This window comes from Octopus bimaculoides, chromosome 9 (genome assembly GCF_046866305.1).
Source record: "Octopus bimaculoides isolate indiv1 chromosome 9, ASM4686630v1, whole genome shotgun sequence".
Lineage (NCBI taxonomy): Eukaryota > Metazoa > Mollusca > Cephalopoda > Octopoda > Octopodidae > Octopus > Octopus bimaculoides.
Genome location: NC_142936.1, coordinates 91,326,536 through 91,345,821, shown reverse-complemented (window position 1 = coordinate 91,345,821; position 19,286 = coordinate 91,326,536). Strand labels below are relative to the sequence as shown.

The window sequence follows — 19,286 nt, the reverse complement described above, 5'->3', positions numbered from 1 at the left end:
CCTTTTCGTTCCTTGTGTGCTATCGTGGTCTATGATTGGCTAGACTTGCTTCTCAACTGCTGTCTACTTATCTGTACGTGAGTGATAGCATGTATGTTTAGCTTTCATTTCCATTTTCTCTTTTAACGTTTCTGTTTGATAACATTACGATTCAAAAAGGACACATCACACTAATTTTATCAATCAAACTGAACGATTTAGTTATTTCCGTCATGATTCTGCTAGAGCTAATCTGGTATTACGATAAACTGAAACAAACTCTAATAAATCAGGATTATTTACAATCCTCAGGGTAATGTCCGCGATGAGGCGTGGCTGTGTGGTAAGAAGTTTACTTCCCATCCACATGGTTCTGGGTTCAGTCCCACTGCTTGGCACCTTGGGCAAGTGTCTTCTACTATAGCTAAGGCTGTATAAGTCGATTTGATAGACGGAAACTGAAAGAAGGCCGTCGTTTGTATGTATGTGTGTGTGTCTTTACTGTTTTGTTTCATTCGTTACATCTGAGGTTTAAAACAATGATCTGAAGAAATTTTCTGCCAAAAACAGAATAGAACTGTGAAGGCACATGTTCTGATATTAGGCTTCTCTGCCTAATGTTGTAAAACACTCAACTGGACAGACACAAAAAGTTCTTCAGGCTTATTTTTGGTTCGGAAAAATAAGAAGTTGTGACGTTCATGACTTTCATTTGTGCATAAATGAATTGAATCGATTTCAATTGGAAATCTAACCTGTCTTGCGAATGCGATTAACCTGGAGATTTAACAACTAACCAAAAAAGAATTGGAATTGGGCTGGTTACGAACGGAAGGGAACGAAAAAGCCAGTAGACAAGATTTCCAAAGGAAGAACGGAATCAAGCAAGACGAAAGACACGTACGCATAATAATAAAGAATTTTTCACTCTGAAAACAATTTCGACTTTGGAATCGCCATATTTCTCTCAGATGAGGAAATGCGAGTACCCTTAGCCTTTTCTGTTACTTCCCCGCACCGTTTACGCCCTTTTCTCTGCATAGATAATACTCTATCTTTTAATCACGTAGTAAGGCAGTGCCCAGAACCCTTTAAAAGATTTTCGAGGATCGTAGGAGGAAAAGAGGAAGAAAGCTTCAAACAGGAAACTGTAGAGTAAACTCCGTTAAAGGAACCCGAACTGCTCGGTAGTGATGGAGGCATGCACTGTAACAGCGCGTCCCTGCATCCACCATTGTTGGTGATTCTTTACTACTCCTATCTCTTGGCATGACACCTTTGCACCACTCGTGTGACAGCCCTCCAACCCATGGATCTGTTTGGGTAGTCACTGGTTGCTGGTGAGGGTTTTACGAAGTCAGAGTGCAAATCCTACCTGAACCTCTTTTAGTCGCCTTTTACAATACGGAGAGAAAACGTTGGTTATATTCTTTGACATGCTGATTCCTACACAGCGTTAAAGCAATATGAAATGAAGTGTTTTGCTCAGGAACACAACACACCGCCTGATCTTGGAATCGAAACCAGGATCTGACGATCTTGTGTGCAACACACTGAGCACTAGGCCTCGCGCCTTAAACCAAGCCATGGTTTGGACGGTTCGACAAGGATGCGACGAGTCCAAGGACTGCAGTGTCGTACTCCAGTCGTCTGCTTCAGCATATTTTCTATGGTTGGATGTCCTTCCTAACACCAACAACTTTACAAAATGTGTTGTGTGCTTTTTTTGTTATGTATGTGTCGCCATCACTACCGAGGTTGCCTTGCAGCCTACAAGTCTATGAATGCTGAGGAGGTGGGGGTACGTCTTTATGTTAGAAGGGGGTTAAAGATGAGAGAAGAGGTTGGGGTAGAGGAACTACATGGCTACCTGGATTTAGGGGAGAGAGTGAAAATGAATCGGTGGTTTCTCCAAAGAGGTAGCTGATGGTGATGAGTTCAGGTGACACCAGAAGGCACGAGGCGAGAAGTAGTGAGTGGGGACAGAGAGAAGCGAAAAGTTTGTGAGGGTGGCGATTAGCATGAGTGCACGGTGGCGGGGAGGGGAAGAGATTTGGGAAATGGTGAAGAAAGAGGTAGGTAACATCTGTCAAGATTGAGAAAGGTTTGGCGGGGATGGACTGGGTGATGGACATGAGGTAGGGTGGGAGATTCACCAGTTGGGAATGCTAGCAGCAGGGTAGTAATGGTGATACAGTTCGAGAAATGACCCTTGCGGGGTGGCGCGGCTGCTGCAATGTGTGCTGCTGACCATTCTCCATGGCAACGTCACCACGGTCATGTCCGCAGGGCGCGACTGAACATACCGTTTGTTCTGGGGTATACTCCCCATCCCCCATCTTCTGCTGCTTAATCCTTCCCCTTGTTTTGGTATTAAAGTATAAACGAATTATTTCACGTTCACCCGAACCTTTCTGAATTCTTAGGACCTTGACTGTAGAACTAGAACTAGATAAAGTTATAAAAACGATAGGCGGTCTTCGACTTCTAATTCGTGTTCACAGTTAAAAACGGATTATATATGAGAGGAACAACTTTTAACAAAAGACACACGCACACACATTGCTCATGTTGGGGTTTATACTTTAAGACCAAAACAAAATAAGGGACTTTCTACTTGGTCAGTCCACTTCCATAATCCCCCTCCCTATTGCTCCTTACAGATTCCCCGTTTTACATTCCCCCCCCCTTTCGTTTCTCTAATCTTTCTCTACCACCCTTACGGTTAACCCTCTCTCTTTCTTCCTTATAATTTCTCAATCACAACAGGACACTTTTCCTCATTTTCTTCCCTCTCTATTTTCTCTCTACTCCCCTTCACTCAAACTAACTCCCATCTTGTTCTATTCTCTTTCGTCTCTTCTCTCCCTCATTTTCCTATAATCTGCGAATAAAGAAAATAAATCGATGTCTTTCCTTCTCTTTCTTCCTACATAATTTCTCTCTATATACCTATCATCTCTCTTTCTCTTTGCCTTTCTTTGTAAGTTTTCCCTCTCTTTATTCTCTTGTACTTCTCTATGCTACCTCTCCCCTCAACTTTATTGCTTCTTTCTTTCTTTCTTTGGTGATTCTATTCGCCTTTTCTTTCTCTCTTCCTCCCACCCTTCCTCCTTTAATTCTGTCAATAGAACAGAAAATGTCCCACCGCCACTGTTTATTCTACTTCTATTTCTTTCTACTTCCCTTCATTCACGCTACTCTTTTTCTTTTCTTCCTCCGCCTCCTTCATTTTCCTATGATTCTGCCAGCAAAACAGGAAGTTTTCTCTCTCTTTCTTCCCACTGTATTTCTCTCTATCTCTCTCCTTTTACACAATCCACTCTCTTCATTAACTCATTCAACAATTCTCGACCTGGGGCACTTGTGAAATATTTAATCACACCAGCTGAAACCGTCATAGCAACAGTATCACCAATAACAACTATGTCGTAAGATATTAAATAACATTAAAAAAAATATCATTCGTTTTATATATATATATATATATATATATATATATATATAAATAAACATAATTAAGGGATCAGCAAACATTTGCTTCACCACATACCGAAGTTCAGAAATAGCAGCTAAAAAAGCTGAGACTCCAACAGATAGCATGTGGTGAAGCAAATGTTTGCTGATCCCTTAATTATGTTTATAAATGTATAAGAACTTTTAAATAAGTTCTCCACCGATAATGGTGTTTACATACCGAAGGGCTTGGTAAAAATTATTAATTGTTGATTTATTAATAAATTAATAAATTGATAAACCTTTACCCTTTTAATTGTAATATATATATATATATTTGTTAATACCCTTGTCTTTAAAGATCTGTTCAATCCCTAATTTGTCGTATAACCTCCTCTTCCAACAAGCGTAAGAGGTTCCGAACATGATCTGGTGGCAGAGTTTTGGAATAGTTGTCCGTGTCTTAATGAATTTTAATGAATTGTTGTTAACGATGTTTTGAATCGGTGCAGAGGATAGATATTTATTGGGGCGGGAGACAAACGAAGACGTGAAGATCTTGTGTTTCCTTTCTTAAATAAAAAGGAAACGGCTCTGACTGGGAATTGAAACCTAGCTTTACCACTTGCTTCCTCTTTAGTGTTCCTTTAATTTTTGTTTTATCAATGTCACATTACCGAAGACTGAGTTTTGGAATTTGATTGCCCACCTAGGTCTTTTTAACTCACTTTGGGGTAGGGGCACCCTTTTTTGTCTCTTTCATGAAGACGACAAATGAAAATGGTCAAACGTCGTCACCAACCACTTTGCTATATTAATGTTAATTTTAACTAAGAGCTTACTTTTCGTTTGTTACAAAGAAGCCAGTTTCTTTTATGAAGGAAACGATGAAGATCTCAGTATAGTTTATAAGTTGTAGTATTTTCGGTGATGATTGTACTTACTAGTAAATAATATTTATACATTGACAAAGACGGGATTCTTTGAGCTGATCGCGTTACATTCCTGACAATAGATGCCATGCAGACAATAATTTCCTTTCTCTGAAGTTTGGTTTGTAGGTTAATTATTATTATTTTCTTTTCTTTAAGGCCCAGATATGAAGAAAGATTGCAAATAAAAGATGCGAACTGCCTGAAGACAATCGATCTACTAAAATATATGATTGGTAATTATGTTTCTGAACTTTTTCACCCAACACAACTGGGAGAATGAAAACCAAGAGTCACTTTCGCCTCGTGCTCATTTTTTTTAAAAGAAGGAATCTGTCCGACGACGTAGAACTCGTTCACCCTTTTACAGCGCCTGAAATATATCTCGTTCTCTGAATCTCACTTTGATTTTAATCACATCAAACTCTGTCGTGGATAAATGTCTGATTTAACGAAGAATGCCGGATCTATTGTCAACCTTTAAGGATGTTTTAGTGAAGAACAACATGAACGCCACAACTTTCCATCATTTTATCCCAAAGTGAATCCTTACATCGGATTGATTTTCCTCATAAAAGCAAACATTTTATTTAATCCCACCACACGCTGATGCAAACATTCACTTTCTACGAATAGATTTTGTCATGGCCTCAAAGGACGATTTATGTATTCAATAATGTAAGTTCAATCCCAGCTATGGTAAGTTAACTTTTTTTACTCTCAAATTCTTCTTCTTCTTCTTCTATCAATTCTGAAAAGCTGCTCTATTCGAGTTTATTACAGACATGGCCGTGTGGTTAAGAAGTTTGCTTCATAACCACATGGTTTCGGGTTCAGTCCCAATGCACAACATCTTAGGCAAGTATCTTCTACTATGGCCCTGGCCTAACCAATGCTGACCACAGAAACTGTGGGAGCCTGTCATATATGTGTGTGTGTGTGTGTGTTCTCCACTGCCATTTGATAACTGATGTTGGTTTGTTTACTTCCCTGTAACTGAATGGATTGGCAACAGAGAGAGAGAGCAATAAAATATGTCCCAGTCTTACAAAGAAGTATGGGATGAATTTGTTTGACTAAACCATCCTAGGTTGTACCCCAGCATGGCCGCAGTTGGATGAAAAGAACAAAGAAAAAATATATAAAATGGTGGATGTATACATCTATTTTAAGTTGAACCAAACTGAGAATCTTTCAAATGTTTCACAGATCTTAACTGTGCTGCAGATTCTACTTTCCTTTGTACTACATCAACTTCAATTTTTATTTTTATTTTTTAACCATTTCATTCCTGTAGATATAAATTGGTAACTTTTCCATTTTTTTTACAGCCAACAGCTTTTAGAAGAAATGCATAACATTTATGTGGTTCCAGTGAATAACAACTTAACAAAATAGAAAATTGTCCTTGGTTTGGAAATGATTTGATCTGAGACTGTGTGGAAATTAAAGCAATTACAATGTGCAGAATTGCTAAGTTACAGGGATGTAAACACACCAACGTCAGTTGTCAAGTTGTGTTGGGGGACAAACACAGACACACACACACACAGACACAAACACACATGTTGGGTTTCTTTCAGTTTCTGTCTACCAAATCCACTCACAAGGCTTTGGACAGCCCAAGGCTATAATAGAAGACACTTGCCTTAAGGTGTTATGCAGTGGTACTGAACTTGGAATCATGTGGTTGAGAAGCAAGCTACTTACCACACAGCCATGCCTACATCTACAAGATATCGATTAAGAAGTGTTTGACACATGGGATCTAAAATAATAAAATGAACCTAAAACTGACAAGGAAACAATCGAGGCAGTTTAATGCTACATTAATTGAGAAACCCACTGTTAAATTCTAAAATGGATATAAATTCTTCATTGTTTGTGTTCTGTTTGGCAATGGAACCTAAAGAAGAAGGTTCAGAGGAGGAAAGAAAACCATGTGTTGTGTATAGCTATCCTAAAAAAGATAACTTTCTTCTGGAAACAGAAGCCATGTTGGTTGTCTTGTGTAATGTAATGGAAGATCTAACTGGAAAACCTGCAAATGCTTCTGTATTAACTTGCGAAGGCGGGAAACACTTACAAGTGAAATATCATAAAGAAGGTCATAGAATTGTGATATTTGTGGTTAAATCTCAAGTGCTTTGTAATAAAACTATTACCAGTCTGTTTGAAAGTATCATGCATCTTATATTTGTTTTGTATGGTTCTGTTGAAAATGCATTCCTAAGAAAGAAATTCCATGAAAAATTGAATGGAATTTTTTCATCTGCAGAAGAAGAGTTAATTAATTTATTCAAATCGTCTTCAGAGACAATTTTAAACTTTTGCTTTGAGTATATTCCGATGCATATTTTACCTACATTTTACCAAGATAATTTGAATAGAATCCTCTCTGATTTAGAATCAAAACATCCAGAACATGAAGAATTTAGAACTAGAGATTGTTGCCAACACAGAAAGCAGTTCTTTCTAGTTGGTTCTTGTGTGTTTTTCAATGAGTATTTACTCTGCAATCATTTATCTCCAAGAAATTTGGAAGATGTCTACGTTTACTTGAAGTTTAACAGGCTTTTATCGCAACAGACAAGTCAACAGATAATTTTATGGCGAGAAATTCACTTGACAGGAAATAAAACACAAACAGGTGCTGATTTGGGATACATTGAACAACCGTCTCAATGCCATCTTTTGGTAGTTTACCACAAACCTTATTTTCTAGCCACATTGCTGCAATCTCCAAAGCTTCTCCTTGGCAAAAATACCATTTCTTCATCAACATTACCACCATCACCCCCACCATTGTATATCGAAAGACTAAAAGTAACTCTTTCACAAATAGAATCAACCATCCTTTGTTTCAGTGACAATTGTATGGATGGCAATAAAAATGATGGCAAGATGAAAGATTTATCTTTTGCAGATCAGATTGCATCATTGTTCAAATCACCAATCAACAAACAGAAAAAGCCTTGTAATTTGGCACGAAATCCTACTGAATACTCCAAGTATGCAGACATTTCAAATCTAACCATATCCCCTACCTGCAAAGAAAATTCAAGAACACCTTACCGTATGAATCCAAAATATTCGTCCAACCTCACAATATCCCCCAATTCCTCTCCATACAAATTTCAGACTCAAAGTAATGCTGAAACTTCAGATTCTCAACATGAAATAATACTTCAAAGTCAAAGAAATTCTGAAACCAAACTGAACAGTTTAAACTTTGTTAATTTTACTTCATTGCATTCTCGATATCCCTGTTGCTATGGTGTGGTCGCAGTTCTTTATTTGCAGGCAAGTAAAGATGGTATGTCAACGGGAATACATATTAATGGATGTTGTGACATTCATTCAGATATCAAGTCTGATCTTACCAGGTAAATTCTTCTTCACCTCAATTCAAATTATCAATTTTCTTATTGTTATTATTATTATTAAGGCTGTGAATTGACAGAGCCATTAGCATACCAGGCAAAATGGTTCGTGGCATTTTGCTGTCTTTATGTCCTGAGTTCAAATTCTGCTGAGGTCATCTTTGCCTTTCATGCTTTCAGGGACAATAAAATAAATACCAGCTGTATACTGGTGTTGATGTAATTGACTATTCCCTCCCTCTCCCAAAATTTCAGGCTTTATGCCTGTAATGTTGTTGTTGTTCCTTCTCAGGATACGCCTGGCTTATAAGGGCAGGTTTGCCGGTTTCATTGGCATATAGGTTCCCCACCTAGACAAGACGCTGGTCCGTCACAGGTGAGCTGCTAGATGCTGGAGGAAAGAGTGAAAGAAAGTTGTGGCAAAAGAGTCAGCAGAAGTTCACCATTACCTTCTGCCAGAGCCACGAGAAGCTTAGGTGTTTCACTCATGAACACAAGCGTCACCCGGTCTGAGATTCGAACCTGCAATCCCTTGGCCATGAGTCCGCTGCTCCAACCACTAGGCCATGTGCCTCCACTTGTGCCTATAATAGAAAAGATTATTATTATTATTGTTGTTTTTTAAAATTTTATTGAGCCTTTTGGGTGTCAATAAAGTAAAAGCAGTTGAGCATTGGAATCAGTGTAATAACGAAGTTCCTCCCCTAAAATGTCAGGCTTTGTGCCTGGAGTCAAAAGGATTATTATTATTGTTATTATTAAGGTGGTGAGCTGGCAAAAACGTTAGCACGCCAGGCAAAATGCTTAGCGGTATTTTGTCTGTCTTTACGTTCTGGTGGTGGTGGTGGTGGTGGTGGTGGGCTGGTGTCCTGTTCAGCAGGAGTGTTGTGATTGTGGGTAACTGGTCCTATGTTTCCTGGGGCTCAAGTAAAAAGGGACAATAACTTTATGCTAATCTAAGAACCTTTTACTGATTTATGGGGGTTTAAACTTAATTCATATTTTGTTCCTTTCAGGTGCTGCATTTTAATTATGGAACATTTCAAAAACTCAAAATTGTTTGAAAAAAACAAACGAAGATCAAGATTGGTCACTCCTCATGGAACCAGCTGTCAAAGAATCCTCGAATACGGTGTCCTTCTACAAAAAGAGGCTGTGAACGAACATAAAGTGAGGGAAGCTCAAAATACAGACTTTTGGGTCGTTGGTAAACAAATATGTCGCGATAAGGGGAATGTGCAACAAACAGTTCTCATTTGTTTTCAGGACAAGATTGAACAGAGTCTTGTAGATCTGGCATTCAGTTTTCCATTTGGCCTTAACTGGATGGAGTGATTTTAGAAGTGAGTTTCTCAGTGGTGAAGATTTCTGTCTTATGAAACACCTTAAGTTGATGAAAAACTGCTGAGATGAGAAAGTATGTCTATGCTAAGTCAGACAGACAGAGGCTATCCATGTCTGATCTTCACTTATGTAAGTTTAAGTCAGTCAGAGGGGTCATCTATCCGTGAGCTTCTCTCATTTATGGTCAAGTCAGCCAGACAGAGGCCAGTTTTCTCTCAACTGTATCAGTCAGACAGAGGCCCTCCGTATCTGAGCTGTATTCATATAATGTCAAATCAGTCAATGCACATAGATTAAGTCAGTCATATAGAGGACAGCTTTCTCTGTGCCATATCCAACTCCGTTTTGAACATCGTCACTTTTGGATAAAGTAGTAAGCTATAATTCCACAAGATCATATGTTAAGATAGATCCTTCGGTATCTACCATTCTCGGTGTTACCGAGGCCAGTTGTCTTGCCTGGTCTGTGACATTTGGCTGTTTTTAACACTTGGCGTCATGTGGCGAGCTTTCCCGGATGCTATCTCGTAGTAAATTTGTTGTATAAACAAAATGCATACTCCATATACATGCGACCGATAGATAATGTTTACATTACTTCAGTTGTTTTTAATCTGTAATTTTTTTTTAATACAAATTCGCTCTCGGAAATTTAAAAAAAAGAAAAGTTCCCTGCAGACGCTGGTCGCTATTGAAGGGAAATAACTATGTTAGCTCGACAGGTAATTGACACCATGAAGAAAGCCGAGTTTATAGAAAAGTAAGTTATGGTAGGATTTCCTTTTTTTGAAAGGAGTAAATAAAGAAAATACGAAGAAAACTGTTTTCATTTTTTCACTTTGTCAATTAAAAAAACTATTTTCACTTTCATTTTCTTTCTTAATCAAATATAGACGCAGGCATGAATGTGTGGTAAGAAGTTTGCTTCCCACTCGCACAACAACGAACAGAATATATTTATCTTTGAAAGGAACTTTCGTTTCAGTTTGTCTTAAATAACAAGGCATATTTATAGGCACCAGTGTGGCAGAGTGGTTCAGAAGCTCGCTTCACAGTTGTATGGTCTTGGGTTCAGTCCCACTTTGTGACAGTCTTCTGCTATAGCCCGAGGCCGACTAAAATTTTGTGAGTGATTTGGTAGATGGAAACTGAAAGAAGCCCATGTGTGTGGGTGTGTACCCTTGTGATCTTTGTAAATGAGCTTCATGGTCATACAAACGATGTTGGTTTCCAGTTTTCTGTGAAAGGCATATCTAGCTATGAGGAATTATTATTTTGCTTGGAAATAGGTGAAAGTTGGCAAGGACAGCTGGCTGTTGAAAATCTGCCTTGGCAAATTCCATCTGATCCCAGCATATGTGCTGGTGGCACATGAAAAACAACATTCGCGCATGGTCGTTGCCAGTGCCACCGGACTGACTCCCATGCAGGTAGCATGTAAAAAACACCTTTTGAGTGTGGTCATTGCCAGAACCGCCTGACTGGCCCTCGTGTTGGTGGCTTGTAAAAGCACCCACTACACTCTCGGAGTGGTTGGCGTTAGGAAGGGCATCCAGCTGTAGAAACTCTGGCAAATCAGATTGAGCCTGGTGCAGCCTTCTGGCTCACCAGTCCTCAGTCAAACCATCCAACCCATACCAGCATGGAAAGCAGACGTTAGATGATGATGATGATGATTTAAGCTGGTGGAAGAAGATATCAGCTTACCTGTCTCATTTTTCCCCAGTTTCGCATACTGTGTATGCTATTTTCTTTTCTGTTTCTCTGACATTTTTCATTCTCAACACTTGATAAAACTCAAAAGGAATCTTATATATAAAAAACCCAAATTTCAAGCTTGGGTTGGCAATAAAGTAATTTCAGTTTTTTAGTGTGAAATAAATGTAATTTTTTTCATACAAAGAATGAACTTTAATCAATTATATATTTTCTATTTTGTTTGATGACCTTTTGTCTTCTTTCTGGCAATTTCCTGATTCTGTGCTCACAGAACTTCTGGTCCTTATCAGCCAAAAACTGAAGCAAGTGCAATTTCAGGTCAACATTATTGAGTTTTACCATTCAAAGAATTTTACAAATTTTGAAATAAATGGTAATCTGCTGGTACAAAGTCAGGGCTATATTGTGAATGTGGCATCACTTCCCATCCAAGCTCCAATAATTTTTCACATAAGGAAGAAAAAAAGCCCTTCAAAATATAAGTCCATCTTGACATGTGAAGGGCACAGTTTGTTGCTGCAGTAAATGTCTGTTCTTGTCACAACATGAAAAAATCACCAACAAATATCCAGAGATACACAACATTTTAAGGTACCATTGCAATAGCATATTTTAGAATATGTAAATACCTGGAACATAAATAGCTTCACTGGTCCCAAGCACTGGGGCGGGATGGACACCATATATAAGAGATGTAGAGGAACAAAGTTCTCTGACGAGTCCAGTTCCCCACATACAATTAATTTATGGGGCTAATGCAGTTTCGCACTTCTCCGTGAAAAATGCATTTAAAAAAAAAAAAATTTGGATTCCTACATTTTTGATGTCGGAGATTACGAATATGGAACAAAAAATTAATTTCACCCCCTCCCCCGCCAATTAAAATTTTTGATTTTCTTTACTTTTAAGAGATCGTAGTGAATTGACGAACATATGCAAATCGAAATTAAATACAGACAAAAACATTAAAATGAAAAGAATTTGCGTTTTACTTGTGTTTGCCTTAAATAACCGTAAATAGTAATTAAATGTAAATTAAATATACACCATTTTATGGGAAACAAACATTAATATGTTTAATAATTAATGTTATAAAGTTTAATAAGGGGTTCAAATTTCACCCCTCCCCAATTTTGAACTTTGTCATCCATTTATTTGTCTGTCTGTCTATCTATTTATCCCTGTCCGTTTATTTATAAAATATATTTGTCAACTAAATGTGGTCGTCCTATAGAAGACAGTGTTACTGTTGTATTTAGCCTCAGGAAGACATATTTATCTATCTCTTTATACACCTATCTATATATGCTTATTGAATTTAAAATTTTGAAAACGCGGTTTCTTGCATATCCGGAATCACCGTCTTCGAAAAAGTTCAAAATTTTAAACGGGAATGGGGAGTGGTGGTGGTGGTGGGGAGGGTGTTAATTTTTTTTTTTTTTTCATATTCGTAATCCCGACACCTCAAAAAAAAACATGCATTTTTCAAGGAGAGGTGCGAAACTGCATTAGCCCCTAATTTATTACTGCTTATCGGAATGTGCAGTGCAGTCACTGCAGAGACACAGTATAACTGAGAAGATGGATTCATGGGTTGGCCTGGTCACTCGACCGACCGAGTGTTAAGGGAGTGGGTCAGTGAAAGCTGGACAAGGTTAATAACAGCAACAATACAACCCTACATAAAAATGAATCGGCTCTGTCCTGTAGTTATCTTCTCTTGGTTATAAGAACGAAATTTTTGTCAAATGGATTTGTTCCCCTTCCTAACCGCGTTATCTCCCCTTAGCGTAATGCTGGGCCAAGCCGGAAGTGGTTCCCATTGTTGGAGGCAAGTTCTGATGCTTGACAGCGGTGAGAAGTGATATTACGGACTCTTATTACCCAACTCGGTCTATTCCTATCGCAAAAAGTGCTACAGCAGGAAAAAAAACTATCTAAAAAGAAATCTATTAACCCTGATGCTTAGTACACTGGTTGAGAAAATAGCCACTTACGTGTCGCACTCTTCGGGTGAAGACGAAGTCGCAAGAGAAACCGATGGTGAACAACCAGATTGTCCCCTCGATGGCGGCAAGAGCAAAAGGTAAAACGCCTCAGCTTTCTCCATTTTAAATATATACCGCAGCAGAAATATATTAAATATAGAAATAAGATTGCAAACACCGTAGGCGTTAAAACATTAACTACTTACTGTATGTTGTATTTTGACGTTATACAAATGTAACATCGTTTACAAATAAGTTTTTGGTTATATATTGTTTCACAACATATATCTATGTGTGTATATATATATATATATATATATATATATATATATATATATATATATATATATGTATATATACACACACCATTTGTTCATGCACAAACACACAGACTAGCATGTAACAGTTTTGGCGCTTCTTCGTTGTCGTTTAACTTTACAGAATGAAATGAATGACAAAACAAATTCGTATGAATACATGTGAAATATCTCGATTTTTTGCTTCCAATTTCATATTACTTTTTCGCAAACAATATATTCTTCCTGGCTGATATTCCTTTGCGATAGCATCGCGAACTTCTACCTACCATTCTTTCAATTCTGTTGTTATTCGCTCTTTTTTATTGCAGAAAACAATAATCCAATTGTTTTCAAAGTTCTATTCTATGATCATTGTTCAAAGCTTCAAACTGAATTCTCGGCGAATTACAGGTGTTTTGCAATGTAAGATACTATAAAATGACGGAAAATCTCGAAACCCTCGCCACCAATACCCCCGAAAATTCCATTCTATTCCAAAAGTCCGGATAACTTGAAATGACAGTCTATAGTTAGTCGTATGAAAAAGGCCTGAGAAGCAATGACGTACGATGTAGAGTAGTTACAAAGCAGTATCACATTGTTAGGTGTGTGTGTGTATATAAACAAAAACTAGCTTAATCATAGCGTTTTTGAAGAAAAAAAAAAACCAGGTGGAAAAGCGATGTCCTTGAACCATTACTGGGCTTCTGAAGCTGGTAGGAGGGAGAGAGGAAGATGTTCTCAAAATAGATACTTAACCCCCAGAAGCCCCAGTGTTTGTAATAGAATGGACTTTGTTGAAGGTACCCCAAAACCAGGTGGTGGTGTAAAATCAGGGACGAATTCAGTTTGTTTAGAACAAGAGAACAAAATGTAAGGTTGCATTCATATTCTGTTTGTCTATGGAATGTCCGCGTAGACGCAGGAGTGGCTGTGTGTTAAGTAGCTTGCTTACCAACCACGGTTCTAGGTTCAGTCCCACTGCATGGCACATTGGGCAAGTATCTTCTACTGTAGCCTCAGGCCGACCAAAGCCTTGTGAGTGGATTTGGCAGACGGAAACTGAAAGAAGCCCGTCGTGTATGTATATATGTATATGTGTGTGTTTGTCCCTCCACCATCGCTTACAACCGATGTTGGTGTGTTTACATCCCCATAACTTAGCGGTTCGGCAAGAGAGACCAATGAAATAAGTACTAGGCTTACAAAGAATAAGTCCTGAGGTCGATTTGCTCGACTAAAGGTGGTGCTCTAGCATGGCCGCAGCCAAATGACTGAAACAAAAAAAAAAAAGAATAAAAGAATGTCTTGCTATACCCTGTACAATTCTTCATCACTGCTTCTCAAAGCGTGTAGTTTGGTGCTTAGCCACATGATGGCAGTCTGAAGCCATATCTTAGTTTAACATTTCTACAAGGCCCTTGGGTAACACTAACTGAACCTTCTTTATTGTAAGCATCAGGGTCAGTTCTCCAGATGGGGAACAACTTCTTCCTACCATTTTCAGAGAATCTGGAATGGAACATGAACAAAGTTGTTCCACATATGACTAGTCCAGGGATAGGGAACCTGTGGCCTTCTGGGTCAACAAGTGCAGCCTTTGATGTAAATGTTAATATATGTTTTTTAAGACCTTGATTTTTTTTTGTTTATAGTCTTTATGCATAAATTTACAATGCACACACACATATAGACGAGAGGTAAAATAACTGTTCAGTGATGTCACTCCCTGAAATTAGAAGCATTTTTCTATGAACCTAATGAATATAAACTTAAAGCAACATGGCTATAAAGGCAACATTTCCTTGTCAGTCACGCCAGTCTAGTGGGAGTGAGTGACCTCATGCATGATACATGTAGAGTTCCTGTCTTGTCTACCTCCTCGCTGTGGTCTGTGCTACGTACTACTCAGTTAACTGTAGTCGTGACTAAGTTCATAGTGACTTGTGAGATTTGAAAGCATACATTCACCAGTGCATGCGTTCTTTTGCAGACTTCCTTTTTATCACTGAGACTTAATTAGTAACAATGATCGAATTCATTGCTACTCTGTTAGGCCTACTGCATGCTGTTCCAGATAACACGGTCTTAGATAAAACACAATCAATCAGCATCTGAAACTATGTTCTTGGAATCTTGGTCATGCTACCGTCAATATTTAACATTATTTCTATATTAATTGGATAATGATAAATAATAGTACTAATTACAGAAAAGAATATTACGAATCTAGATGATATTTATTCTCAAATGGTAGTGACAATTGCCAAATTCAAGACCAAGAATATGGTTTTGGATGCAGGTTTATCGTATCTTGTCTGAGATCGTTTTTTCTGGGTCAGTGTGCGGCCAGCCTTACTAATTCATTATCATCCTTTTATTTTTTTATCGGTATCCCAGAATAAAAACAATTTTTAACCCATAAGTATATCAAAGAAATTGAAATGAACTTTGAAAGAAGAAAATAGGATCTTCAATGAAGAATGGGAGTTACAATATTTTTTAGTGAATAGTGGAGGCAAAATGCCTTGTGATACTGCAATTGTAACGGTTCAGAAATTCCAAGCACAGCAGCATTCTGCTCTTCATAAAGACAATAAATATGCCAAATTAGAGGGTGAGTCTCAAAAGATAGCACTGCAGAAACTGAAAGATGGAAAACAAAAGCAAAGACAATTTTTCCATTCTGTGTTACACCAAGGGAATGGCGCAACAGAAGCCAGCTTTAAAGTTCCATATATTCGCTTGGAAAAAAAGGTAAACCATTCATTGATTCAGAACTCATAAAGGAATGTATTTTAGAAGTGGTAAGATGTCTAGATCCAGGTAAAATTAACATATATAAGGAGGTGCCTCTTTCAAGAAAAAACTAATACAGATGGACAGTATGTATTGGCATGTGATGTAAGAGAGCAGCTGAAAAATAAAATTCAAAAAGAAAATGTATATTATTCAGTAGCTTTGGATGAATCGACAGATTCCACTGATTCAGCACATCATCATCATTAAAGTCCGCTTTCTATGCTAACATGGGTTGGATGATTTGACTGGGGACTGGCAAAGCGGATGGCTACAACAGACTCCAATCTGATCTGGCAGAGTTTCTACAGCTGGATGCCCTTCCTAACGCCAACCACTCCGAGAGTGTAGTGGGTGCTTTTTATGTGTCACCGGCATGAGGGCCAGTCCAGCGGTACTGGCAACAGCCATGCTCAAATGGTGTTTTTTTATGTGCCACCTGCGTGCTATGACTGATGATTTGCAATTATATGAAGAATTGCTTGCTTTAGGCACCCTTAAAGGAAGGACGAGGGGGAGAGATATTTTTAACAACTTCAAAGAGCAATGCCACAAAGTAGGACTAAATATTAGTAATTTGGTAAGTGTGTGCACAGATGGTGCTCCAGCTATGATGGCTAAGAATGAAGGATTTATTGCACATCTTTCAAGAGAAACCAAAGATCCAAGTGAACTGATTTCTTTTCATTGTATTTTACATCAGCAAAATCTGCCATTTTAAATGCATAAGGTTATAAGTATTGTAAATTATGTTCAAGCAAATGCCACAAAACATCGTCAATTTAGAAGCATGTTGATGGTTGAAGTAATTAGTGTAGATTTGCCTTATCACTCAAAAGTACGCTGGGTGTCACAAGGGAAAATATTGGTCAAAATTGTATCTTTATGAAAGCAAATAATTGACTTTTTCAAAGGAAACAACAAACATTGCGATTTATCAGATCCAAACTTTTACTGAGATGTTGCATTTTTATGTAATGTTATATCAAAACAAAATGAGTGAAACATTTCGTTGCAAGGCAGAAATAAATCTATTTATGATATGTGGCAAAAAATTCAGGCATTTAGAAAAAAAAGTTGTTGTTTTTCAAGTCTCTTTTGGCTAAATCAAAACTTTCAGAGGAACACTTTCCCCAGTTTACGAAGGTAATGAGTGAAAGTGAAGATATCTCTGGATCTTTTGAAGAATACAAGTCAGCTTTAGACTCATTAGTAGAAGAATACAACAAAAGATTCAGTGATTTTGAAAAGCATAACATCACTCTGAAACTTGAAGAGTTACAAATGGAGCTTATTGAAATGTCTGAAGATAATATCCCGAAATCTGTTTGACAACAGGGATGATCCCATTGAAATTTGGAACAAGGCGATAGAATATCCTTGTCTTCATCCTCGCCAGTTGATTTCCTGCTTTTCTCCAACATTCTGTTGCGAATCCACATTCTTGTACTTGACGCAAATCAAGAATTCACTGAGAACACAGTTGACAGATGAGCGTTTAGAGGACCAATTGATACTAAGAACCACTCTGTTGGAACCGGATATCAAAAGGCTTTCTCAAAAACAAAAAAAAACAAACTCAAAGAAGTCATTAATTTGTATAAAGAGTAAATACATGCATAAAAGAAATATTTCAAAATTTCATATTCTTGGTGTTTATAAGCTTGACTTTTTTAAAAAGATTATTATTCATTTACTTATTAAAAAAAGTTCTTCAGTAAAATATTTGAAAATGTCATAATTCCAATTTTTATTCACCTCTCTATTTTTTTTTAATGATATTTCTATTAAATTACTTAGCGACCTAAGCCTAGGGATAAAATGACAAAAAAAATATTTGTTCAATGAGGTGCGATGAATTGTAAGGTGGCCTACCCCTGGACTTGTCTGTTATCTTTTATGTTGTTTCAGTCGTTGAACTGTGGCCATGCTGGGGCAGCACCTCGGAGGGTTTTTATTGGAACCAATCCAGTAGCTCAACAATTTGTTAAGCAAATTTCAGTGGAATAAAATAGCTTTCTTGAAAACAAGTAAGGCTTAGAAACAGCAAGTGCATCCAGTGATGGAATACTTTCTCAAGCAGTTTCATCTAACCCATGCCAGCATGCAAAAAGTGACCAACGTAAAAATGATGACGATGATGTTCATCTATTTATTTGTTTGTTTGTTTGTTTATTTCTGTATCCTTTCTCTCTCTCTCTAGGCGTCTGCAGTCATTAGATATTGAAGAATATCCATCTGCCCCCAAGCGACGGAAAGTTGAAAAGAACTGTAAGTTTATACTTTCTTTCTTTTTTATAGTCCATGAACACTATATGAACCAAAATATCCTGGGGTTTATTGCCATTTAATATAATAATAGCTTTTAAGGCAACAAACTGGCAGAATTGATAGCACACTGGACAAAATGCTTGGCAGCATAAGTACAAGTTGAGCTCTGGGGTCAGAGTAATCAACTCCCCACCACCACCACCACGAAGTTGCTGGCCTTGTGCCAAAATTTGAAGCCAAAAGTAATAATGGCTTCTGTCCCTTTTGGTTAGGCAGTGGTTCTCCCCCATCTCTTTTGATAAAACTCCACTGTTTGTTCCTACATTAACATATTGGTCTCCCTTGGTATTTCACCACTGATCCATTGTTATCACTGTTTTACCTCTTAAAAAATAATAATAGCTACCTAGTGAATCACCAGTTTTTTAAAGTTTTCTATTGCAGTAATAATTCCTAGTGGATCAGTACTGCCTGCTTAGTAGAACAATAGTCTCTCATCATCATTATCATCGTTTAACGTCCGTTTTCCATGCTGGCATGGGTTGGACGGTTTGACTGAGGACTGGTAAGCTGGGAGGCTATACCAGGCTCCAATCTGATCTGGCAAGGTTTCTACAGCTGCATGCCCTTCCTAACGCCAACCACTCTGAGAGTGTGGTGGGTGCTTTTATGTACCTCCGGCACGAGGGCCAATCGGGCAGTTCTAGCAACGACCACGCTCAAAGGTGTTTTTATGTGCTACCTGCACGGGAGCCAGTTCGGCAGCACTGGCAATGACCACACTCGAATGTTGTTTTTCACGTGCAAGTAAAGCGATACGGGAAACGATCATGCTCGATTGGTGCTTTTCATGTGTCACCGGCACGGGAGCCAATCCGTGGCCCTGCAATGATCACGCTCGGATGTACTTTTAACATCCCACTGGTACGAGTGCCTCTATAAACATATTCTTTTCTACTCTACGCACAAGGCCCCGAAATTTTTTGTGGGGAGGAGGTAGTCGATTTGATTGACCCCAGTATGCAACTGATACTTAATTTATCAACCCTGAAAGGAAGAAAGGCAAAGTCAACCTCTGCGAAATTTGAACTCAGAACGTAAAGACAGACGAAATGC

General features: G+C 38.1%; 2 protein-coding genes across 8 annotated transcripts in view; both read left to right on the top strand.

Annotated features, from left to right (window-relative positions):
- The first annotated feature begins 31 nt into the window (after window positions 1–31).
- On the top strand, window positions 32–9,914 carry LOC106877657 (protein inturned). 4 transcript variants are annotated; one of them, XM_052970879.2, is made up of 4 exons: window positions 32–879; window positions 4,527–5,066; window positions 5,699–7,753; window positions 8,767–9,914. In XM_052970879.2, the coding sequence occupies exons 3-4, from the start codon at window positions 6,228–6,230 to the stop codon at window positions 9,083–9,085; spliced, it is 1,845 nt and encodes a 614-aa protein (XP_052826839.1). In that variant the 5' UTR covers window positions 32–879; window positions 4,527–5,066; window positions 5,699–6,227; the 3' UTR covers window positions 9,086–9,914. The 4 variants fall into 4 exon arrangements, with proteins under 4 accessions (XP_052826839.1, XP_089214161.1, XP_052826838.1 ...); XM_089358035.1 differs by having other exon boundaries at window positions 62–879; window positions 4,527–5,045; XM_052970878.2 differs by lacking the exon at window positions 32–879 and adding an exon at window positions 2,175–3,410 and having other exon boundaries at window positions 4,527–5,045.
- Window positions 9,915–12,616: 2,702 nt separating this feature from the next.
- LOC106877653 (uncharacterized) overlaps window positions 12,617–19,286 on the top strand; it is a 34,533-nt gene continuing 27,863 nt past the window's right edge. For 2 of the 4 annotated variants that reach the window (XM_089358034.1, XM_089358033.1), the window contains exons 1-2: window positions 12,617–12,899; window positions 18,103–18,170. In XM_089358034.1, coding sequence (XP_089214160.1) covers window positions 12,775–12,899; window positions 18,103–18,170 — 193 coding nt within the window. In that variant the 5' untranslated portion in view covers window positions 12,617–12,774. Of the gene's footprint in view, window positions 12,900–13,826; window positions 13,974–18,102; window positions 18,171–19,286 lie in introns of those variants that run through there. The other 2 variants (XM_089358031.1, XM_089358032.1) reach the window with 2 other exon arrangements.